At 43.1% G+C, this 25,936-nt stretch overlaps 1 protein-coding gene across 1 annotated transcript in view; it reads right to left on the reverse strand.

Annotated features, from left to right (window-relative positions):
• Window positions 1-4,882: 4,882 nt before the first annotated feature.
• The window catches only part of PGM2L1 (phosphoglucomutase 2 like 1), a 57,201-nt gene continuing 36,147 nt past the window's right edge, over window positions 4,883-25,936 (reverse strand). Inside the window, exons 7-14 of the mRNA XM_002708697.5 lie at window positions 22,747-22,936; window positions 22,347-22,444; window positions 21,512-21,692; window positions 19,271-19,364; window positions 18,910-19,039; window positions 18,490-18,679; window positions 13,228-13,361; window positions 4,883-11,227 (exon numbers count right to left, since the gene is read on the reverse strand). Coding sequence (XP_002708743.1) covers window positions 11,125-11,227; window positions 13,228-13,361; window positions 18,490-18,679; window positions 18,910-19,039; window positions 19,271-19,364; window positions 21,512-21,692; window positions 22,347-22,444; window positions 22,747-22,936 — 1,120 coding nt within the window. The 3' untranslated portion in view covers window positions 4,883-11,124. The remainder of the gene's footprint in view (window positions 11,228-13,227; window positions 13,362-18,489; window positions 18,680-18,909; window positions 19,040-19,270; window positions 19,365-21,511; window positions 21,693-22,346; window positions 22,445-22,746; window positions 22,937-25,936) is intronic.

Genomic DNA, 25,936 nt, shown 5'->3' on the forward strand with positions numbered 1-25,936 from the left:
CCTGGCTGCTTCCTCCTCTCTCCTGCATCTGCTGTAGCTTTTTCCTTTGCATGGCAAACACACCTGCTCGCCCTTCAAGGTTCAACTTAGTCCTAGCTCTTTTTTTTTTTTTTTTTTTTTTTTTTTTTTTTTTTTTTAAGATTTGTTTATTGGAAAGGGAGAGTTACAGAAAGAGAGGAGAGACGGAAAGGTCTTTCATCCGCTCGTTCACTCCCCAAACGGCCACAACAGCTAGGACTGAGCCAGGCTGAAGCCAGGAGCTTCTGCTGGGTCTCCCACACAGGTGCAGGGGCCCAAGCACTTGGGCCATACTCCGCTGCCTTCGCAGGCTCATTAGCAGGGAGCTGAATGGGAAGTGGAACAGCCAGGACTGGAGCTGGCGCCCATAGGAGGTGCCAGCCTCACAGGCGGCAGCTTTACCCTCTGTGCCACAGCTCCCCCCAACCCCTGCCAAGTTCTTGAAGCCCTCCCAGCTCCAACATGCGTCCCGTCCTCTGTCGGCACCGTTTTACTCTATTATCTCACTTCTGTTGCCTTGTGCTAGTGTCTCCTTAAAGGCATGGATCACAATCACCAGCTTTTTAATCCACTCTCCTGCTCCTAGTAGCTTGGTAAGTTAGAAGAAGGGGCATGCTAGTCAGCAGACAGAGGCTCAGCCCCAGCTAGGCCACTGGCTTGCTCTGTGACTGCGGGAAAATTGCTTCTCTTTTCTGGGCCTTGGTGCTGTGTAGAAGCAGGGAGCGCCCCCACCTGGCTGGAGGACTAAGAAAATCATGGATTGAATTCACCCAGCCATCCACAGGCTGTTGGAGAAGATAGCTTGGGCTGGCTGGGCAAGTTCTGTCACCCGCCTATAAAGAGAATTGTTGGGACCGATGTTGGCTTCCTTCTAGAGCACAGCTGTCTAGATCCTTACCCACCAGGGGGCAGCATGCACACATGGGAGCAGTGACCGACTGGAGAAGGCTCCTCTTGCTCAGGGCTGCGTTTTTCTTACTCCCTCCCCACAAGGGAATCCATCTCTGTAGCCCTACCTGACTCCAGATTTCCTTGTGTTGCCTTAGCCAAAGCCCAACTAGCTGGAATCCGTCCAGCAGTCTCGGCATTCTCTTTGCATCCCATGGGCACCTCCCTGCTCCTTTTGTTTATTCCCAGCCTTTAAAAACTTAGCTCAAATTCTGCTTCAGTTCAACCTTTTCTTTTTCTTCTCTCCTCCCCTCCCTTCCTTATCTCACTTGTTGTTCTGCTGATTTGCTGAGGGTTCATCATAGACTTTTTGCTGTGTTCTGGGTGCCAGGGGTACCGCACCGAGCCAGGCAACTCCAGCCGTCAGGGAGCCCACAGTCAACTGGGGGAGTCCAGCACACAGATGGCATCACTCTGGTGCAGCAAGCGCTCCAGTGCAGGTGGCAGAGGAGATGTGGAGGCCAGGCCTTGCCCAGCACAGTTGGGGCAACAGGCAGGAAGGATTTTTTGGAAGGGGTGGTGCATGAGTTGAGAGTGAAAGGAGGAGTTGTGGGCAGAGGACTTAGCCCTGTGTTGCAGGCTGAGCCCCCTCTGCCCCCTCTGCCCATGTCTGTTATGCTGCCTGCCACATCAGGTGGAAATCCCACCTCTCTCCAGTCTGGGCTGCTCCCGCCATTTCTAGGGTGTATTAATTTCCAGACCCAGCTTTTGAAAATGTGCTTTCTATAGGAGGATTGGGAAGGTGAAGGGGCCCCAAAACTGGGCATCCAAGGAACGGGGTCTGAACTGCGCACATTGGGACTGGGGGCCAAAGACTGAGTGGAAAGGAAATAGCCTTGGGTGACACTGGGTGTCTGTGTGCAGCCAGAGCCTGGGAGCTGCAGGAGGCAGATTTTAGCAGAATACAAGGAAAATCTATGTACTGGCCATTCTTTAATAGAAAAGAACCAGCTTGCCTTGGCCAGTTGTTCCTGGCATGGTTCAACCATCTGGCCCACCTGCCAGTCCTATCACAGAAACCAGGGGCGGTTGGCTCGGATGACTTTGAAGATTCATTCTAGTGTGGATTCCATAGCCACCCCGCCCCCACCCCTCATCATCACCTGTGACTGAAGTGCAGCTGGACAGCATGCTGGTCCCCACGCACGACCAGGCTCTCCCTCTAAGAGCCACAGTCAGCCACTTGGTGGCTACACACTCATGCCGTGTTCTGTGCTGTGTTTCTTCTCCAGCACTCTGCTCTGGCATCATGGTGGACTTGTGGTCTGCTCTGATGGGAAGCTGCCCTCCCCCTCTGTGGCCTGCCGCCCTCTGCCATGCAGAAGGAAGCTGAGGGGTAGCCAGGAGGCCGGCTTGCAGCAAGATCCCAGCCTGCTGGGCCTCTCTCAAGGTGCTGTGCATCCAGAGTCACAAGGAACAAAGGTGATTTTCCGCGATGTGATGGCAGTGGCATGGGGACTGTGGATTTTTTCCCCTCCTTTCTAGCTTCCTGGAGTGCTCCTCATACCTACCTATTTCCAGGTTAATAAATATTCATAAAACAAACGAGGGGCCGGCACTGTGGCGTAGCGGGTGAAGCTGCCACCTCAGTGCTGGCATCCCATATGGGCACTGGCTGTTCCACTTCCAATCCAGCTCTCTGCCGTGACCTGGGAAAGCAGCAGCAGATGGCCCAAGTCCTTGGGCCCCTGCATCCATGTGGGAGACCCAGAGGAAGCTTCTGGCTCTGGATTTGCCCAGCATTGGCCTTTGCTGCCATTTGGAGAGTGAACCAGCGATGGAAAATCTCTCTCTCTCTCTCTTGCTGCCTCTGCTTCCCTGTAACTCTTTCAAATAAATATTTTTTAAAAAACAACAAATGAACAAAACAGAGGGATGAAGGCCAAATATTTAATTTAGAGCAAATTATGTGCATGTTGGACCACTTAATGATCAGAACCAGATGTAAAGAGGGAAATGGAGCATGGTCACCTCAGTAGCAGAAATGAGGAAGTGCTGGTTTAGGGAGGACAGGAAGGGGGGAGAACACATTACAGACTTGTGTTATCATCCCCTTCTCCAAGAATTTCCACTTACGGAGGCGCCCACTCTTCTCCTTTGGACGAGTTGGCTTCTTGGTCTCTGTGGGTCTCAAGCCGGGGTCCCGCCCTTAGCTCCACAGTGTTGAGGAACTGCTCAGGCAGCACATACCCAGTAGTAGGAGAAGTCAACGATGGTTTTGAGATTTCAAACCAGGAAGATGAGGCAGGCACCTGGTGCAGCGGCTAGGATGCCACTTTGGATGCCCACATGCCATATCAGAGTCCCTGGTTCGAATCTTGGCTACTCTGCTTCTGAGCCAGCTTCCCACTAACGTGTACCTGAAAGGATCAGATCATGGCTCAAATACTTGGGTCCCTACTGCCCAGGTGGGATACCCGGATAGAGTTCTGGGCCTCTGCCTTTGGCCTGGCTCAGCCTTGGCTATTTCAGGTACTTTGAGAGTGAACCAGTGGATGGAGGATCTCTCTTCTCTCTCCTTTTCACATAAAAATAAAAAATAAAAAACAAAAAACAAAACAAAAACAACCAGGAAGGCACAGGGCCACCCAGGAAAGATAAGAAAACACTGAGCTTGAAGAAAATGGCGGCAGCATATGTGCTGTAGACAGAGAAGACTCAGTGGCACCAAGAAATCTACCGCATATTTTCACCATGTGCAGCCCTGTACATATGCAGAATCAAGAATTCAGTGTTTGGGGCAGCACTGGTCTGCTTAAGATACTGCTCAGGACACCCAGTTCCCACATCAGAGTACCTGCTTCCACACCTGCCTCCGGCTCCTGCTAATGCACACCCCGGGAGGCAGCAGTGATGGCTCAGGTAACTGGGTCCTGCCACCCACACAAGACCTGAATTGAGTTCCTGGCTTTGGCCGTGTCATGAGCATCTGGGGAGTGAAGCAGTGGATGGGAGCTCTCTGTCTCTCAAATAATTAAAATTAAAAAAAATAATTGAGAGTTTTTCTTCTGCAAGAAAACATGAGCTAGGTTCATGCATTAGATACATACTTATTGAGTACTATATGGCATGCTACACTCATGATGACAGATACTACTACTTAAATTTGTCCACTTGTTTATGTGCTATAAAGAACAAACTGGGTGGGGGGTAAGTTTGGTTCTCACAATACTCAATTTAGAAGGTGATGAAAAGACCCTGTCTTGGGGCCGGCCCTGTGGTGTAGCGTGAAAAGCCGCCACCTGTGCTGCCAGCATCCCACATGGGCACCAGTTTGTGTCCAAGCTGCTCCACTTCTGATACAGCTCCCCACTAATGGCCTGGGAAAAGCAGCATAAGATGGACCAAGTGTTTGGGCCCCCACCACCCACGTAGGAGACCAGGATGAAGTCCCTGGCTTCAGCCTGGCTCAGCCTTGTCCATTGCAGCCACTTGGGGAGTGAACCAGTGGATGGAAGATCTGACTCTTTCAAATAAGTAAATAAATGTATCTTTTTCTTTAAAAAAAGATGAGACACCCTGTTTTCCTTTTGAGCCTGATCAGAGGGACTGGCAGACACCCTGGACCAGGGCAACAGTCCTAACCACCACATCACATATCAACAGTCATGACCTTGAGGGATTCCCGAACCTTTAATCCTTCCGTCTTATCATGCCAGCTAGTGCTACCATGGGCAGACAAGTTAGGTCAGCTGCAAGAGAGAAGTAAAGCAAGATGCAGGGAACCTAATACATCTGGGACTTCTGATGAACCAGTCAGGAATATTTACCAAGTGCTGGGCCAGGAGATTCATTTAGACTCAAAACTGATTCTTGAGTTTGCTGTGCATCTATCTTAAGAATATATTCGGTTTGGACAGTGAACTTCATGAACTACCCAGTATCTAAGATAATAAAAATTACACGGAAACTCATGTCTATGAAGAGACCTGTTTATTACTGATAACACTTCATTTGGCTAAAACCACAAAAAATCCACACACAAATACATAAAGTGCAAATTCTCACAGGCAGTACTTATAATACACCCTGGTGTTTTTGTAGAGAAAAAGGAGGACATTGACAGAAACTGTTAAAACAAGGGCACAATTTTGAGCTACTGCTACACACTTAGAAAAATAATTCACTCTTAACTGTCTATTTCTACCTGGCATATTAAATGATGTATACCACGAGTCCATTCCAGCCTGGACAAGAAGGTCTCACCACATACAGATGCAGACACTTGCTTGAAGGGCTGATGAGTTGTAATACCAGACACAGACACACCAAATGATACCAGATCTGCTGCGACACACTTGGAAGCAAGGCGCAAAATGGCACTTACAAGAGTGATGTTAAGTCTACACAGATATTACTTCTTAGCCTTCCCAGCCAACACCTTGCTTTGAGTGTAAAATACTAAGCGTTATATACAATTTCCACATAGAAATAGTCTGCTCGCTCCAAAGAAACTGAGCGTTAAAGGGTGTGCGTGCTTGACACACATCACTTATCAGAAATTTCAATACTGGGAATCATTTGAAAGCTGAATTAGAAAATCCTTTTTATTGTTTCTTCAACTATTTGCTTCTTTAAAATAAAACCTGCGAAACCCTGTTATTGAGCGACCTATGACAGGTACTGAATTAGGTGGCGTGAATTCAAAAACCAGTAAACCACGATTCCTGCCCCCAGGGAGCTGGCAGCCGGCTGCTCCTTCTCCGTCAAGGAGTGGCAATGAGTTACGAAGAAACAGGCCCAGAATCTGAGGCTCAGTGCTAACAGGAGTGTTTTGGGTCAGTGTAACTTGGCAGTAATACTTCAGAAGCTCAGCTTCTAAAGGGCAGGGAGTATCCTAGACGTCTTCTTTATATGCCTCACACCAGAGTCTGCGTGTGCCCCTGGGGCTAGGTGGCTGCTGGGTGTGGGGGCACTGGAGGGGAAATGGGAGAGGCCACGTTGATAAACCTGGTGTTCCATTCTGGCAGCACCAGTGTGAGTCAAGATTAAAGATGCCGCTTTTATGTTAGAACACTTTTATCATTTTATGTGTTATGAATTCAAACTTCATTTGCAACTTAAGCGCGAACATGGAATCTTCCTTCCCCCTCCTTCATGCTCCTCTGCCGGTTGTGGGTTCAACCATCACTCGTAACACTCACATCCCACGTCAGAGTGCCGACTCTAGTCCTGGCTGCTCTGCTTCCCATTCAGCTGGCTGCAAACGTGCCCAGGAGGGCAGCAGAGGACAGCCCAAGTACGTGGGCCCTGGCACCCACACAGGCATCAGCCTGGCCCAGTTCTGGCTGTTCCAGCCACTTGGGGAGTGAACCAGCAGACGGAGGAGATACATTCATTCTCTCTCCCCCTCTCCCTCTGTCACTCTTTCAAAATAAATCAATCTCTTAAAAGTTTGAGAACCAAACTAGGTATGTCATTCTGCCCCTATCTTGGTCACTTGACTCATTCTGGTTGGTTCTCTTTTTTAGGTACATAGTCTAGTAAGAGGAAAGATGACACTGAATCCAACAGTACAGTGAATATTTTAAAGTAACCAATATTCAATACCATGTTTCCAACTGGAACGTTAGCCATGCTGTGTACAGTCAGCAAAGAGCCATTCTCTTTGTATTTAGACTTCTTATGATTATGGTGAGATGCTAAGATTTCCTCAAATTCTGTATTTTGGCTATCCAAGGTACAACAAAACCCCAAACTGCTAGATTAATGGACCATCATTTTGGTCAATATGATTCTTTCCTCATAAGTTTCTAGATCAATTTAAGAAATAAAAAAAAATTTCAGAATTGTAAAAGGCCATAATAAATTAACATATAGTAGTATCCAGACAGACCAAAACAAGTTGTGAAAGAGACTTAAAATTACAAGTCTTATTGTCCATAATAACAAAATAACAGAAAATCTATAAACAAACACAGTCTATGCATAAGTTTAAAGCATTCTGGATGAATACAGTTAAGATTTGAGGTAATAGGGCCAGAGCTTTTCACAGTACAAAATATGGAAGGGCGCCTAGGAGAAGAGGGAGGTAGAGAGAAAAAGGCATAAAATTAAATTGATTCAAGAGGAATTTGGATTTTTCAAGCATCAGAAGCATCAATGGAAAACATCTCAAAAAAACCAAACACAGGCATCAATTAGCAGCAGTTCATAGAACAAGTTCTCCATTAAACTCCAGCTAACATCTCCGTTGCATCAATTCCAGAAGCGATCTCCTTAAGAAATAGGAGGTCATTCCTACATGAAGATATCCCCGAGTACCCAATCTCTCAGAACAGCTGTCTGCTGAAGTTACTACACCTAAGTAACAATATTTTGTATCTAACACAATAGCCTCAAGTATCAATAATGCTATACATTCTTAAGGATGCACAAAATTGTGTTCAAGTCTCACTAAATTTATCAGGTTAAGTGAAAAATAATACCCAGCAGGCCTTTAGGCATTATACTCATCCTTCTACTAAAAATATATAAAAATTATTTTGTGAGCTAAATTCTTCTAGATAGAGCAAAACTCAAATGTTACTTTTAGTGCTCTTAACAACATCATTTTTGTTTCAACTAAAGTTTAAAAAAAGAGTGTTGAAAGGAAGGAATCTTAAAAAGACCAGTTGGGGTTAGAGGGCAGTGCTGTGGCACAGTAGATTAAGCGTCCACCTGCATAGCTAGCATCCCATATGGGCACTGGTTCATGTCCCGCCTGCTCCACTCCCAATCCAGCTCTTTGCTTATGGCCTGGAAAAGCCACAGAAGATGGCCCAAGTGCTTGGGCCCCTGCACCCATGTGGAAAACCAGAAAAAAGCTCCTGGCTCCTGGTTTCGGATCGGCGCAGCTCTGGCCATTGTGGCCATTTGCATTTGGGGAGTGGATCAGCAGATGAAAGACCTTTCTGTCTCTCGCTCTCTGTACTTTGCCTCTCAAGTAAATAAATAAATCTTAAAAAAAAAAAAAAAAAAAAAAAAAAAAAAAGGCCAGTTAGGGGACAGGCACTTGGCCTCATGGTTGAGCTGCTCATATCTCATATTAGAGTGCCTGGCTTTGATTCCTGGCTCTGACGCCTGACTCCAGCTTCCTGATAATGCACACTTTGGGAGACAGCAGTAACGGCTCAAGTACTGGGTTCCCGCCATCCACAAGGAACCAGGGTTGCTTTCTAGCTCCCAGATGTGGGAGTCTGGGAGTTTGGGGAGTGAATCAGAAGATGGGAATTCTCTGCCTCTCAAAAAAAAAAAAAAAAAAAAAAAAAGGTAGCAATAAGCATTTAAAATTTCTATTCCCTTAGTAATGAAAAATATTTCATATAGAAGATTTAATGGTGATTCCCAAAGAAATTCTTAAATCTTAATCTGACTTTTCATGCACTTTTTCCCCCCAAATCCAACACCCCTCGCCCGCCCTGTCCTCACTACAAATGGAGAAGAGCATGACACAGCATTCCTACTGTGAACCCTTCAATAAACATGTAATTAAGAACTTAAAAATTTAGTTAACTATTGCAGCAGCTTTCTCTGCTCCAGAATTAAATGATCTGAATTCATTGAACTTCTTCTCGGAGGTCTTACTTTCTAATTTCTATTTTATTTTTTTCTGAAATGTCAACTGTCCTTTTTTAAATGTCTACTCTGTCTCCTTCCAGGTTTTCACATATTCTGACAGAACATCCTAGCAGGAATTGAACCTGTGGGAGGGCACTTTTTCTCACCTCCTAGAACCTGGCTTCTTTTTGGTGATCACTACCAAAGGAAACAGCAGGTTCACTACCTGCACGAAGCTGACTCCCCACCTTTACAGCGGCCGGGCTGCCCTTCATAAGGAGCATGTCCTGTGCCATCTTATCAACCTTTCCAGTGTTTGTTCATTTCTACTGTTTATTTCCAATTTATGCTTTGATTTCGTTCCACTAATTCTTCCCTTTTCCCCTAAAGCTTCAGAAAATCCCAGTTTTGACTTGCACGCTCAATGAGAACGCGTTCATTTCCATGACATTGTTCAAAGAGAAAAAGACAAACAATGCAGTGCCCAGGGCTGAGACCCACTGGCCAGCACTTTTGTCCCTCCTGGCTGGCTTGGGCTTTCGCTGAATTTATCCTTTTAAAGCGTGCACCTGCTGTCAGGTTCATGTTTAATATTATGCTCAAACTCAGAGCTTGGCTAGAATCAAATATCCCCTCAATCCATGTACTTCAGGAGGCTCTGTAGAACTTTATTAATTTTAACTTTGGACTTTTACATTTTTGAGACAAGAATCCAAACTTTGATAATGTCTCACCTTGATTAAGATGACTAAAATCCTGAACTATGTCAAAGTTATCTGGCTTTAGTGATTGTGGATAGGCTGCACTGGCACTCCAGTTTCATCAGTCACTGAGACACAGGTACTAAAACCAAATATGCTTTTCATACCTACAACATTGTTCATACCACTTTATAGAATCTATGCATTTCCTGAATTACAATCTACATTCCTAAAGTAAGTAAAACAAAAAATATTTTACACTGTTTTAAAATAAAACAAAAAATTCTACATTTTTCTACAGTGCGAAGCCTTCGAAGACAAACTCAGGGCAGTGGTGCTCTACATTCAGCTAGCTGTGTATTACCTATAGTCATACAAGATCCAGCTATAAGAAAGTAAGGAGAACAAATTAACAATAGTGGCAATACAATAATTTGAAAGTCATGTTTAGATTATGTAAGCTCAACTGAACATTAGCTGACAGCTGCAACATACCAAACCATGATTTAATGAATGTTCTAATCAGTTCAAACTTTGTTGTTATTATTTTTAGGAAAGAAATTCTCTAATACCAGTGCAATCTGCTAGAGGCAATCTGTTTATTAGGATCACACCCAAGATCTTGTCATTGCCACTTTTTAACTAAAGCACGTACATGTTCTGCAAAGTATACAGGACGATATAAACCGTAAGGAGGTTCACTAGCTTTCTCTGTATGTCTTCTCAAGGGACTAGAATCAGCCCAGAGTGATTTTCATAAAAAAAAAAATGTTTCCCCACTGAAAAAATAAAAATATAAATAATCACCAAATGATCAGAAATTCTACAGAAGCCTGCAAGAGGTTATACTAAACTGGACTTTAGTTTTGAAAGTATAGTTTTAGTGTTTCAGAATACTTAAAATCTGGATGCCTTCTTTGTAAAATTAGCATGACTCCATCAAATAAAGAAATAATTGTACTTACAAGAATGTAATTCAAAAGTTATACTGTCAAATTCAGAGCTTATTTCTCAGTTCAGATTTTTTCCTTAACGGTTGTAACTGACACAGTTCTAATGTGAAGATTCTTAACCACAGTTACCTTAAGCCCACTTTTAAATGACCTTTATTTACAATCCTAAGATTTTCAAATCAGCAAACCCACTGGATACAGAGGAAGCACCTATATAGTTTGGAAGATTTTCCTTAACTCCTGAAAACTGACAATTGATATCCAATGCAGAAATTGTTTCAGTTCACACCAGACCCTGAGAAGGCATAGGAACACTCTAAGAGAACAATGCCACTACTGTTTCTTGTTCAGTAAACATGTTAAATATTACAGGAAGTCCACACTGCACCACAGGCACCTGAACCAGCTGCTGAAACACACAACATCTGCTCTAAGCTAGAAATGCTACAGACCCTATTTTAAATACTCTAAGCTGTAAATGAATATCTGTGATAAAACAATGATACTTTTCCATTATGATCTTGGAGCAGTTTCTTATTCCTGCCAATATTATGGATTCCCATAACTAACCATATAATTATATAACATTTATCAGATTTTTTTACCATGCTATACACAATTACAAGATATGGAACTAAGCTTAATCACACTTTAATAATAAAACTCACTTTTGTATTATCATGTTTCTATTCAGGAAGAACGACGTGTTACTGTAATACTTTTGATGTAATGACTTTTAAAATACCAAAAAAAAATTTGAATCACTTCTCTCCGGACTATTTCACTTGAAATTTATGCAGTGTTTTAGTCAGTTAACTAAAAAAAAAAAAAAAAGACAGAAAATAAAAGGAAAATGATACTTGGCCGAATGCGAGAGAGAGAAGGCTAACACGAGGTTCAACACATGGGAGTTCTCCGTTGCTCCGTTCCGTATGCCAGGCAAGGACAGGATGCACAGGCGTGCCCTAGACAGAGCGCCAGGTCAGTCCATTCTTACTGGGTTCAAGAAAATTCTCAATGAGGGCTTCAATGAGTTTCTTCAATTCTTCTTCCAGTAAGGCTGTGTCACTAAGGAGAAAGATTAAGTTTTGAAGTGTTTAATTTAAACAAATTTTAAGGCTATAAAATAATCTTTGCTTTTTAAAGAGGGCATATACCTGAAGAATGATTAAGAAATTGTTAACAAAAGAGAAATTTACTCAGTTAAAACACACACACACACACAATCACAAAGGAAACACCACTATCACAAACTGAAGGTAAACTGCAATAATAGGCATTCCTTGGCAAATGATAAATGGATGAGTTACAGTAGATCTAAGGAATTCTCCTAGGGGTTGGCACTGTGGTGCAGCAGGTTGGGCTGCCACCTGCATTGCCAGTATTCCATATGGCTGCTTGTTCAAGTCCTGGCAGCTCCACTTCCAATCCAGCTCCCTGCTAATGCACCTGGAGAGGCAGCAGAGGATGGTACAAGTGTTTGGATCTCTTTCCCTCATGTGGGAGACCTAAATGAAGCTCTTGGCACCTGGCTTTTGCCTGGCCCAGCTCTGGCTGTTGTGGCCATTTGGAGCATGAACCAGTGGAAGACTTCTCTCTCTCTCTCCTCCTCTCTCTGGAACTCTGCCTTTCAAATAAATAAAGCAATCTTCAAAACAAAACAAAAAAAAAGAATTATGCTAGATCTTTGAGCATTAATATCAGATGGTAAGATAAATGGTCTCCTGAAATACTCTGAAGAATATTCACACAGATGTTATAGGATAACATGACACATCTTTCAGGCAGCAGAAGGAGGTATGGCTAAAAGAATTTGAGGTTTAAAAAAACGCATAAATATGGAACCAGCATTGTGACATGGCCAACAAAGCCGCTGCCTGTGACACTGGCATCCCATATGGGCACTGCTTTGTGTCCCAGCTGCTCTACTTCCAATCCAGCTCCCTACTTATGGCCTGGGAAAAGCAGTGGAAGATGGCCCAAGTGCTTGGGCCCCTGCCACCTACATGGGAGTCCCTGATGGAGTTTCTGGCTCCTGGCTTCGGCCTGGTCCAGCGCTGGCCGTTGCAGCCATTTGAGGAGTGACCCAGCAGAAGGAAGACCTCTCTCTTTTTCTGTCTGTACCTCTGACTTTCAAATAAATAAATAAATAAATCTTTTAAAAAACCTACATATATAATTGTAAGTAAACCCTTCAAAGTCATCCCGAGGAGCTGCTGTTGTCTAAGCATCTCTGGGAAAGACTTTTAAACTGCATTTGGGGGGCAGACATTTGGTTCCATGGCTATGATGCCACTTGGAACACTCACATCCCAAGCTGGAGTGCCTGGGTTCGAATCACGGTTCTGGTTCTTGACTCCAGCTTCCAGCTGATGCAGACCCTGGGAGGCAGTAGTGATGGCTCAGGTAGTTGGGTTCCTGCCACCCACAGGCATCTGGGGAGTGTAGGGGATGATGGGAATGGTTGGTCTCCGTCTGTCTGTCTCTCTTTGTATCTCAAGTAAGTAAATAAAAATTAAAGAAAAAAATAACCATCTTTCATTTTAAACCAAATATAGCATTGCCCAATTTGGTTGACTTTAAACTCTGTTCTTAATGACTATAGGAGTTATTTAACTTTTCCCTACAGGAAATGAAATCTTAATGCAAAGACGTGGGAAATAAAAATAATGTACCTTTGTTGGAATCTGAAGGAAATTCCAAAAAAACTCATCTTCTCCAAAATATAGGGATCAATGAAAACATTATAGGAGATATTTCTTTTAATAAGTTTAAACAGCCTTGAATATAGTTATTAGAGTCAAATTAATTTACTCACAATTCATACACTTAAAAGGAAATCAACTGGGATGATTATGTAAAATCATAGCAGGTGTGGAAAATGAGTATTTGGCCATAAACACAGTTTCTGTTGATCATTTCTTTATGTTCATCATATAGTAGTTAATGCTCGGAAAGTCTTCTAACTCCATGGTGTGCGAGGAATGTATATACATACATAGATACAATGTATATATATTATTTCTCAATCAAGATTTTGTGTATATATCTAAGAAAGCAATTCCCACCTTTGGTCAGGGGAGGCACACATCTCTGCGTAATACTTTATCTTTGGTTCTGTCCCGCTTGTCCGTAGAGTAGCAACACAGCCATTCTGAAAGGTGAAGGTAATCATCTGGCTGCTTTTGCTCACAGGCAGCACCTAGGCAAAGGGCAACAACAGCTGGATTATACATTCGCTCCTTTTCATTTTCAAGACTATAAAATACATCCCGCTTCTATGGGTTATCTAAGGTAGGCAAATTCACAGCAAGCAGAATGGTGGCTGCCAGGGCTGGGGAGTTAATGGGCACATTGTTTCAGTCAGGCAAGATGAAAACGGTCTCGCGATCTATTGCACAACAATATGAATGTACTTAACACTACTGAATTTACTCATAAAAATGGTTAAGATAGTCAATTATATATTTTTTACAAGAATTGAAATTTTTTTAATTTAAAAGAATTACAAAATACAAAAGAGCTGTGGCCAGTGCTGTGGCATAGCGGGTAAAGTACTGCCTGCAGTACTGGCATCCCATCTGGTTTGAGTCCCAGCTGCTCCACTTCTGATCCAGCTCTCTGCTATGGCCTGGGATAGCAGTAGAAGATGGCCCAAGTCCTTGGGCCCCTGAGCCCACACGGGAGACCCATAAGAAGCTCTAGGCTCCTGGCTTCGGATTGCCTCAGCTCCGGCTATTGTGGTCATTTGGAGAGTGAAGTAGCAGATGGAAGACTCCCCACCCCCCCAAGCCTCTGCCTCTCCATAACTCTCTGCCTTTCAAATAAATAAATACATCTTTAAAATAAATATAAAAGAAGATAATGTATAGTACACAAACATTCCATTTCCTGGACTCCTGTGATGGTCCAAGCATCGGGTTATCTGTCTTACATACATGATCTCCAGCTCTCAACACTAATCCTGCAAAGTAAGTACTGCTGCCACTTCATGGACAAGGCTCAAAGAGAGTAAATGACCTGCTCGAGACAATCAACTGAGTGGTGGAACAAGGATTGGAACCACGTCTCTCTGCTCCAAAGTCCAAACTGCCTCTGTGTTTGCCAAGCACTTCGCAGTCTATCAAAGGTCTCCAAAGAGAAATGCATGCCTTTCAGAGGATATGCAAAATAATACTCTGGGGTACACAAAGGCTACTTGTGTTTTTAAATGAAAAATTTAAAAAAAGTGAAGCTTTACTGACACTGAATATATGGGTCAATACTGGGACTGTTCTTAGCCCCCGTGTCAGGCTGTTGAGGCTGGGGATCTTATTTTGGCATTATTCTGGGGTTGACAGTGGTACACTTCCCCAGGTGTTCCCAGCCTGGTCCTGTCCCTGGGACCTCTCTCTTGGTCAGTGGTTCCACACACCACTTGCTTAAGATAGAGACCTTCTCCTTCTAAGATTTATTTTTTATTTATTTGAAGAGCAGAGTTAGAAAGGTCTTCCATCCTCTGGTTCACTCCCCAAATGGCCAAAATTGCCAGAGCTGAGGTGATCTGAAGCCAGGAGCTTCCTCCAGGTCTCCCACATAGGTGCAGGGGCCCAAGCACTTGGGCCATCTTCTACTGCATTCCCAGGTGAATTAGCAGGGAGCTGGATTGGAAGTGGAGCACCTGTGGCTCGAACTGGCGCCCATATGGGATTCCGACACTGCAGGCCAGGACTTTAACCCAGTGCGTCACAGTGCTGACCCCCCTTCTTTTTCACTCACAGACCATCGACAAGTCCTGTCTATTCTGCCCTCTATTTAACTCAACTTTGTCCAAGTCTCTTCATCACCACTGCTATCATACTGAATTCAGGCCTCCAGTGTCCCAGCTGGCCTTCCTGCCTGAAGTTCGTCCTTTGTGACCCACTCACATCCAGGTCTTTCCTCCTCTCACCCCAGCACCTGTTACAGACAACTGCCTGTGGTTCTCTGAAGAGCCTCTGAGGGGCCTCCTCTTCTCCAGACCCTGCACTTCATTTACTCCATTTACTGAAGTGCCTTCACTTCCTCCTGTCTCTGGGTAACTTTTTTTTTTTAAAGATTTATTTATTTCTTTGAAAGGCAGAGTTACACAGAGAGAAGGAGAGACAGAGAGAGGGAGAGGTCTTCCATCCGCTGGTTCACTCCCCAATTGGCCGCAATGGCTGGAACTGTGCTGATCCGAAGCCAGGAGCCAGGAGCCTCCTCTAGGTCTCCCACGTGAGTGCAGGGGCCCAAGGACTTGAGCCATCCTCTACTGCTTTCCCAGGCCATAGCAGAGAGCTGGATCAGAAGAGGAGCAGCCGGGACTTGACTGGGTGCCCTTAAGGAATGCCAGCACAGCAGGTGGAAGCTTTACCCGCTATCCCACAGCACTGGCCCCCTGGGTAACTTCTAATCACACCCGAGAACTCACTGAGAAAAGCCTCTAATCTTCCATAAGCTTCCCTCCACCCCTGAAATCAGAGTGAGGGGTCCTTCCCTTGCTCTTCCTCAACACCTGACACATCCCTGGTGACACTTATCATTGTGTAAAGTAATTGCTCTTTGCTTGTCTGCTTCTCTGCTAGACTCTTGACTGCAGAACAGTGCCCCTGTGCCTGCAGCACACGGGGTTCTCATACACGACACCAATGAATGTCAGGTGGGAAGGTAGAGAGAACTCAGAGGAAGTCTTTGGTAGTTACTATGTAACCATGCAGATAATAGCATACATGCAACCTGCCTTAGAAAACAGTTGTATCAGAGAACAAATGAAGAAACATCTTGAATAACCAGCATTTTTTTTTTTCGACAGGCAGAGTGGACAGTGAGAGACAGAGAGAAAGGTCTTCCTTCTCCATTGATTCACCCCCCAAGTGGCTGCTGTGGCCAGCGCACTGTGACCGGCACACCGTGCTGATCGAAGCCAGGAGCCAGGTGCTTCTCCTGGTCTCCCATGGGGTGCAGGGCCCAAGCACTTGGGCCATCCTCCACTGCCTTCCTGGGCCACAGCAGAGAGCTGGACTGGAAGAGGAGCAACTGGGACAGAATCTGGCGCCCCAACCGGGACTAGAACCCGGGGTGCCAGTGCCACAGGCGGAGGATTAGCCTATTGAGCTGCAGCGCTGGCCCGATTAACCAGCATCTTAAACTTTAAAGAGAATTAAGAGGAAAAAAGCATTACACCAAAGACTAAGCATAGCAACATTAGAGAAATGAAGAGATTTTGTTCTTTTTTTTAACTTACAAAGACAGAAACATAGACACAATACACTTATACACACATATATAGAATATCAACCAGGAACCAATTTTTGTCAATTGTATCAATACACAGAAGTGGAATATGGGTAGTATTCTATACAAGAAGCTGCAGATGTCTCAAAATATAGTATGTCCCTAGAATCTTGAGGCAATATAAGAATGCTACAAATGGAAATTTAGGCTAACAGACATCATCATAACAATAACAAAATGAGTACGATTAGTAATCTGTGCCATTTAAATATTTGTTCTTGTGCACCTGGAGTATAGGCAGGAGCTGTGAGAGGTACAAAAGTACATTAGAACTGGCCCAGTCACATACAATATAACAGTAACATGAAATAGGAACAAGTGAGAGGAGGAAGTTATCCAAGGTAATGGAGTCTTAGGAGAAAGCTATCTGATTATGGCGTCTGGAGGTTGTGTGGTGGAGCTAACATTTCCCTTAACTCTTGATGGCTGAGATATGGACCTATTATAGCAGCAAGAAGCAAAAGTAAACTCAGGAAACAGCTTGATCAAAAATACTGAAAGTGAAACAAACACGCATGCATGTACGGAACTCAGAGTTGTTTTGTTCGGCTGGAGGTATAGAGAAGAGGTTAGAAAGGGTTAAAATCAGAAAGATACATGGCTTTGAAAGTGCAGGCTATCGGACTTTATTTTCAGCATAGTTAGCATCATTGCACAGTTTTTCTCTCTCTCCTCCACCTCTTCTCCCTCACCCAGGGGAAGTATAAATTATCTGGGGAATGAGGAGGATAAGATCACCATCACAGAGACCCGTGAGTGGGCTTGAAACTGCTCTGGAGAAAACGAATGGGTCTGAAGTTCCACTACTTCACTACAGTGTGAATTATTACAAATTGTTCACAACCCTAAGAACAATTAAGAACACCAGGTACGGGGTAGGCATGTAGCCTCGCGGGTAAGAGGCCAGTTAAGACATCTACATCCCAGGTCGGGTGCCTGTGCTTGGCTCCTGATTCTTCAAACTATGCACAACAAAAAAGCTCCCCCCCTTGCTTAACAGCAAGCTTCCCTTAGCTGCCTGATTAGTAACAGCTTATAATTGTCCTTTGCCTGTCTGTTGCATGGTAACTTGCCAACCCATAATAGTTGTCTTTGCTAAAAGTTTGCTGAACTGCCTTTTTAGGATCTCTGATGAAGGCAGATACAATTGTTTACACCAAAACTGTAACTGGAGCACCGTTCAGATCAAGGCTGACGACCAGAGCGTTGGCGTAGAGTTCGCTCTAATGTTAAATGACACCCTCAGTGACACTTCAGCAGCCATCTTTGAATGTGCAATGTCTGCGGGCAAGACTTGGTGCTGCGTATGCTCAGAGGACTTTCCTCATCCCCTTCCTCACCCCATTTACCCTAACTCTCTGAATTCCCAAACCCTTTCTCAGCAGGGAGATGGGTCTGGGTTTTGCTGCTTTTATTTTTCCTGTCTCCCTTTGTGCCTGTAATAATAAATCTCCTCTTGCTCAGAAGACACGTGTGGTGTTTTAGCAACATAGTGTGTGAGCAAGTGGTGAGCCTGTGGCTGGACAGCACCTGGCTCCCGACTCCAGCTTCTCGCCAGCACAGACCCTGTGAGGGCACGTGAAGGCTCAAGTTGCTGAGCCCCTGCCACCCAGATGGGAGACCCAGACTGAGTTCCTGGCTCCCCAGTTCTGGTCCAGCGCAGCCTGGCCATCGCAGGCATCTGGGGAGTAAACCAGAAGTCTGGAGTTCTTTTTCTCTCTCTCAAACTAAAAAATAAAATGAACAGGAAAAAAAAGATTAAAAATAGGTACTTACAGGAACTTCCAGGGTGGTGAACCCATGTAGTTGTTGGGAAGGTGGTGGCCCTGAAGACGGCACGGAGCTCCAGGCCCCACCAACCTCCCAGTGTGGAGCCTTATGCATCTTTTCCATCTGGCTGTTCCTTACATTGTAATCTTTGTAATATACCAGTCAACATTTTGAGCTCCATATGAAATATTTTCTGCCTCTAGGCTTCTTGGTGTCATGAACCATTACTTTTTCCTCATCATTTGGAAAAGAAACATTGTACTTACTGATTTCTTATTCGGCTGGCTGCTGTCGTATCCAGTGGTAATGTCCCGTACATGCAGTATAGCAAATGTCCCACAAAACTTTGGATATTCTTTTGGAGAATCAAAATTGCGAAGCCTTTCAAATATACTTTTGATGGTAGGTGGATCATAACACAAGAAATATGAAGTTTTTGAAATATGATAACCATATCTGTACAAAGATTTAAAGTGCTAAAATCAGATTTCAGATAGCACTTAGAGAACCATACATTAAAGATAAGCATATTATAATATTCTGTGGAAAGTGGCAATTCTTAATTCAGACAGTTGTAACTTTAAAAAAAAATGGCACTTCCTCCAAAACAAATTTAGAAAGCCAAGGGTAAGACATAAGAATGAAAGACAGAAAAATCCAGCGTGTGAAATGACGGCAGAACTTACTTTTCATAGACATTAATCAGCTGCTGTTTCAGTGTGATGTTCATGGTCTCCAGGTAAGATGCCATTTCAGCGACAACAACGGCGGCACTCACCCCATCTTTATCTAAAACCGAAGTTCCACACAGGAAACCTGGGGACGCAAAGCACCTTCAGAAAGAGGCAGGTCGCATTCAGCAGCTCCCCATGTCCTCTGAAGGACCCTGGGGACAGACAAAACCCACCCAGGCCAAACTTCCCGGGGCTCCTTTCTTTTTCTTGTTAGCTACCCACTGACAAGTTCTCTGAAATTCCTATTTATAGAATCATCAGATTTTAAAAATTCTCTCAATCAGGTCTCAAACATTAATATTTTACTACATACCAATAGACTCTTCAAATGCAAAAAGGACTTCTTTTCCATTGTCCAGGAGGTCTTTTATCCTACTTCCGATCCATTTAAAACCTGGTAATGTTTCCTGAAATGCAGAGGAGGCCACTCTAGTTAAGAGACTCTCACAAACACAGATGAAAGAAAAACTTATCACTAAACACACCTAATACTCTCTTGGTGACCTTCTGGTATAGTCTACACACCAGATTTACACAGTGACCATAAAGCGCCACGAATGCATACGCTGCCACTACTGATGACCTATATTATGGAATATCGCATCAGGTGATTTATACTGAATATAAGCTAGAGTTTGTAAATGTGATGCATCCAGTCACAACGTCACATAAACACACATAATCATCACCTATTATGCTCAGTACTCTAATATGTACTGTACAGCATCATTTTTTAAACGTTCACACTCCTTTGCCGGACAGAGGCTGAGCCGCTCAGCTGCTAATTTTATTCGCCTGAGATCACGCTGCTTGTGAGAGGAAAGCAGCTTTCAATCACACGGCCTCTGACTGTCCTCCATGCCACATTATGGCTGCCAATGTTTGAGTGCTTATGAAGGAGATTTAGTCTCCTCGGGTTATCAAAGATCTTGAATTTTTTGAGTGGTGCCCTTTCAATATTATCACAATCTATGCTTGAACCAAGTGTACCTTTCCATAACACGGTAGCATAAATAAAACACCAAGGTAGTTACTAGATCTTTCTTTAGTAATTAGTTTCGGAGATTTTTCATTTGGTAGCTACAGCTCACTTAAAGATGTGCCCTGTTTCATAGTCAACAGAAAGGTTATGTGTAAAATACTCATTCTGGAGCTTATCATTTGCAAATTTTAAAAATTATTTCTTTTTTCTCTTTTGTATTCATACATTTTTTCTTGCCAAAGATATAAAGAAGGAAAATATTAACATTACTGTAGATCAACATCTTTCTATTTTAGAAAGTCTTAAGATTGAAAGCTCTATTTCATAAAGACATTTTCTAGGGGCCGGCGCTGTGGCGTAGTGGGTCAAGCCGCCGCCTGCAGTGCTGGCATCCCATATGGGCACTGGTTCGATTCCCAGATGCTTCCAATCCAGTTCCCTGCTGTGTGCCTGGGAAAACAGCAGAAAATGGCCCATTTCTTGAGCCCTGGCACCTACTTGGGAGACCCAGAAGAAGCTCCTGGCTTCTGGTTTCAGATCAGCTCAGCTTTGACTGTTTCAGGTATTTGGGGAGTGAACTAGTGGATGGAAGATCTTTGTGTCTCTCCCTCTCCCCCGTAACTCTGCTTTTAAATACATAATCTTTAAAAAAAAATTTTTTTTCTACTACTTAGCTAATGGTGTTAAGACCTGTGGCTTGACTTTTGACTTGAGAGAAAAGCCTAGAAGTGATATTCTCATTGCTATTTAGCAAAGATGGCCTAGGAAAAGCAACATAACTGATGTTAGTCAAAGACGCCTGAAACACATGGTCAGTCTGACTGCCTGAGGGTCACAAAGGTTAATTATTTGGTGTGAAGGATAATCACTACTTGTTTTGTAGATGTATAATCTTAATTTGCAATTTAGTGGATAAGTCTTAAGACTGTGCCTGAACAAGGAGTTGATGACACCTTTCTAGAGTAGAGCCTGTGTTACTGATGAGGTCACCAGGAACCAGATTTTCCCAGTGGGAAAGCCAGATATTACTCTGTGAAATAAGTGTTAAAGTATTTTTAAAAGAGTGTCTCATCTTAGTCCCAGAAATTCCTAGGTGAAACAGTAGATGAGTTTGGCTCAAGGTGTCTAAATTATAAAAAAGAAGAGTTAGCAGAATTAGGAAAAAGTATGAGAATTATAATAAATGAAGTAAGTGAAAGTCAGTTTTGGTGGGGAGATGTCTTTGACATATATCAAGAGGTGTAGAAAAGTAGCACTCGGGAGCCGGAGTTGTGGGGTAGAGGGTAAAGTTGCTGCCTGCAATGCCAGCACTGCATGTGGGTGCCAGTTCGTATCCAGGCTGCTCCCTGGTGATGGCCCAGAAAAAGCAGGAGATGACACAAGTACTTGGACCCCTGCCACCCACGTGAGAGACCTGAATGAAGCTCCTTCTATGTTGGCCATTGTGGCCATCTGGGGAGTGAACCAGCAGATGGAAGATTCTTTGTCTCTCCTCCTCTCCCTGTAACTCCTTCAAGTAAATAAATAAAATAAATCATTGAAAGAAAAGCACACAAATACTATCATTCTTACTTCAAAATGAAATCCTTCTTTAAGGGCAATTGCCTTCAAAATTTTAGAAGAGACTGTGGTGGCTAACATGTACACATTCTTCACGTCAGCATTTCTTGCTGTAGTTTTCTTCCAGCAGTCAAACATCCACCACCCAAACAAAGCTGCCAGCTCATTCCCTGTGAAAACTTTCCAATGACCACTGCAGAGAGAGTAAAAATTCACAATCAAGACCTTTCCAACTTATGTAAACTTCTTGACTCTAAGACAGCCAAAGACCCAGAAAATATTATGTGGGGGTTTTTGAGAAAAACATTTACTACCAATGATTTGCTAATGATTCAGGGATGTTCTTAGGGTGGGAATAGCTGGAATATCTTTTGGAAAATTATTACAATTCTGCTTTTATACTTCTTCATGTGATGAAAATTATGATAAGTGTTTAAGCTTTTCTATGTAGGGAAATTTGTCACATTATAATGGCAAAAATACCTAGTAACCCAGAGGACCAAGACTAGAAAATCTAATCACTGATAAAGCAATCTATTGGGATATTTTCCTGTTTTTAAAATATTTTCAAACAATATATAAATTTTCACAGTAAAACTGAAATAAAAAATAATGAAGCTAAAATATTATGTGCAGTATGATCACAATTTCATCAAAATTGATATATCTTTAAATATTTGGGTAAAAAATACAGGAACAGAACGTCCAAGTATCAACTTTCCTGGTTATCTTGGGATGGTGGGCTTACAGAAGATTCATGCTCTTATATTTTCAATGAGCCTGTAAGACTTGAAATCAATTGCTTTTCAGAGTTCAAGCCTTTGACCAAGTGACAGACCGCACTTACTTCTCCTGGAGCTCTGCCGCGGCGAGTCGGTCTGCATCAGGGTCCGTGGCGAGCACTATCCGGGCATTTTCTTTCTCCGCCAGCCTCAGGGAAAGTTCCTGAAACAGTGACCCAAAAGGCTGAAGAACCTAAATTTGAGGCTAATATCTCTAAATGTTGGCACTATGGCAGGTGAATTTTAGAAGGCATATAGTTCTGCTAAATTTAAAATAAGGAGCCTACAACAGGGATACCCACCATAAGGATTGTAATCAAAACACAGCCTGTGGCTCCCATATAATTTAAAAGATGCAAATTTCAATGGTTTCTGCCTTTGTGAGTAATCTTCGAATCGCCAATGAGTTCTATCTATTCTGATGGCTATTAATTAATGAGTAATATTTTAAATATTAAAAAATACCAGCACAGATTCTCCTTCCTCAGGATTCGGGCATTTCACGGTAGAAAAGTCTGGATCAGGATCTTTTTGTTCTGGTACTGGAATTGGAGGCTTGAAACCAAACACTTGAAAAGCCGTCTGTACATAGTCATGTCCGACTCCATGGAAAGATGTGTGCACAAATTTCAAGGTGGTCTTTGAGTTTAATTCCCTGTAAAGTAAAATCACCATTCAATCAATACCAAAAAGCTTGTCACCTATGACATAATTTTAAAAAATGATTACAGCCATCAGCAGAGCCTTAAGATATTAAACAGAAATGATGGGATACTAAAGATTAAAATATTTTGAACTGAACTGTATTGTTCTTTGTGGCTCGGCTTCCTGATTTGCGCAGCTCCCCTCCAGGTGCTGTGCTGTTGCCCTAAACAAGCCGCCGGTCAATCCCGTCTGACCAGAACCGTCTTCTGAACCCAGCTTTCTCACCTTCTAGCAGACCTCTGCTTTCTTCACTCCACCGAAGTCCAGCTCACATTCCAAGGCATGGAATTTCATTCCCCTTCCTATGTATTACTCTGCTTACCCTGACCTTTCAGTACTCCGACTCTAGCTGAATACAAAACGTACATTTTCCAAACATGAACCAAAATAGCTAAACACTGAGAGTGAATCTCATAAAAAGATTAAATAGCTTCATTTTTAATGGAGCCTCAACAGTGTAAAGCAATTCTATTTTTTTTTTTTTCAAAAAGATTTATTTATTTGAAAGGCAGAGCAAGCGACAGAGACAGAGCAAAAGAGAGAGAGAGAGAAAGAAACAGGTTTTCTATCTGGTGGTCCACTCTCCAAATGCACACAACAGCCATGTCTGTTTCAGGCTGAAGCTGGGGGCCAGGAACTCCACCCAGGGCTCCCATGTGAGTGGCAGGGACCCAAGCACTTGAGCTATTATCTGCTGCCTCCCAGCTGAAATAGTGGGACACTGGATTGGAGAGTGGTAGGGACTCAAACTGGCACTCTGATAGGAGGCAGGTGTGCCAAGGGGTGACCTCACCCACTGCACCAGGATACCTGCCCCAAGCAATCCCTACTTTGTTACCACAGAAGCTCACACTTTTTACTCTCCAAGGCAGTGATTTAATTAATATATTCCCCTGTGACCTTATTTCTTTCTTCCTCCTTCACCTCATACACTGAGACAGAGAAGCCATCTGATGGAACTGCCAAACCCTTTCACACCAAATCCACAGCCTTGTAGCATCCACATGTAACTTTTCCTTCTCTCATTCAACAAGAGCAAGGAAGTGCTCTCTCTATCCAAGGTCAAGCCCTCTGCTTCTGCCCTGGTCCCATCTCTTCTCACTCAAGAATTTCAGTACTTCAGGTGTGCACCTGGGCCATCTTCCACTGCCTTCTCAGGTTCACTAGCGGGAAGCTAGATGGGATGGCAGGTAGAGTGGCAGGGACTTGAACCAACATTCTGATATGGGATGCCAGCGTTCCAAGAGGCAGCTTAACCCACTGCACCACAACACTAGCCCCAATGCTAAATGTTTTAATTCTCTCTAGTGAATTTTTTTATATGCAATTGTCCAACTCTGGTTTCCTGGGAGTCCCCTTCAAATTGGCTCCTATATCCTTTTGCTGTAAGTATCACTAATAATTTCTTGTTTTATGGCTTAAGAAAAATGGAGATATTCCAGGCACAGTACATTTTCTGCTCCAGTCCAATAACCACAAATTTCTCTAAAGAATTCTGGTTCCTTTCAGTGGGAAGTGGTATTTAGAAATCACAACCTGGGATTTCCAGGAACTCACAAGCCTTTTTAGTAACAGAAGTACTATTTTAGGAAAAAAGTAAACAAATCATTAGTTTATACTAATATCCCAAGTTCATATTTAAAATTATAATTTAGAAATTAATTTTCTTGATTTTACTTGTACTCCTCTTAAAATCTTAGTTCCTGGTGACGTAACATAATATCCATTTGTTTAATAACAAACACATATGTGAATATGTGAGGGCACTTCAAAAAGTTCATGGAAAAATGGAATTAAATGATTATTTTAGTACAAAACAATTTTGAAGGCCATTTACAGTTTTTTCCACAATACACATTTTCCATAAATTTTTGATGACTGCATAAGCATAAACTATAAAGCTATAACTATTACTAACAAACTATAACTACTAACAAACTACCAAATATAATTTTTTAAAAAGGTTTATTTATTTGAGAGGCAGAGTTGGAAAGAATGAGAGGGAGGCAGAGAGAGAGAGGCAGAGAGAGAGAGAGAGGCAGAGAGAGAGATCAATCTTCCATGGGCTGGTTCACTCCCCAAATGGCCCTAACAGCCAGAGTTGAGCCAGCCAAAGCCAGGAGCCAGGAGCTTCATCTAGCTCCTCTACATGGGTGAAGAGGCCCAAGAACTTGGGCCATCCTCCACTGCTTTCCCAGGAGCATTAGCAGGGAGCTGGATTAGAGGTGGAGCAGCCAGGACTCAAGCCAGCATCCATATGGGATGCTGGCATCACAGGTGGTGTCTTTACCCATTACACCACAGTGCCGGCCCCTCAAATACAATTTGAGATTTCTTTGTGTTTCTTTTATCTTTGGATGTATCCTACTAGAAGTGTACAAATTACTTTATTGTAAAGTCAGGTGAAATCTCTGATTATACTTTCGGCTTGAAATACAGTTAAGTTCATTTGTTAAATTATTTTGCTCATATAAATGAACAAAGACAACAAAAGGATCAAATTATTTATAAATTAACTATAGCAAGCAGCATTTAGCTAGAATTATTATCACTCACTTCTCATTTCAGAAAGAGAAGCGAATAATTAGGACCAGTGTTGTTGTGTAGCAGGTTAAGCCATTGCCTATGCTGGCATCCCATGCTAGCTGCTCTACTTCCTATCCAGTTCTCTGCTAATGTGTCTGGGAAAGCAGTGGAAGATGACCCAAGGACTTGGTCCTCTGCCACCCATGTGGAAGACTCAGATGGAGGTCCAGGCTCCTGGCTCTGTCCTGGCCCATCCCTCACCGTTGCAGCCATTTGGGGAAGAAACCAGCAGATGGAAGCTCTGTGTGTGTGTGTGTGTTTGTGTGTACATGTGTGTCTTCCCCTCTCTCTGTAACTCTGCCTTTAAAATAATTAATTTTTTAAAAAAAGAAAAACAATTGATAGTTTGATGGGCATACTTTTG

The sequence above is a fragment of the Oryctolagus cuniculus genome, chromosome 1 (genome assembly GCF_964237555.1).
Source record: "Oryctolagus cuniculus chromosome 1, mOryCun1.1, whole genome shotgun sequence".
Lineage (NCBI taxonomy): Eukaryota > Metazoa > Chordata > Mammalia > Lagomorpha > Leporidae > Oryctolagus > Oryctolagus cuniculus.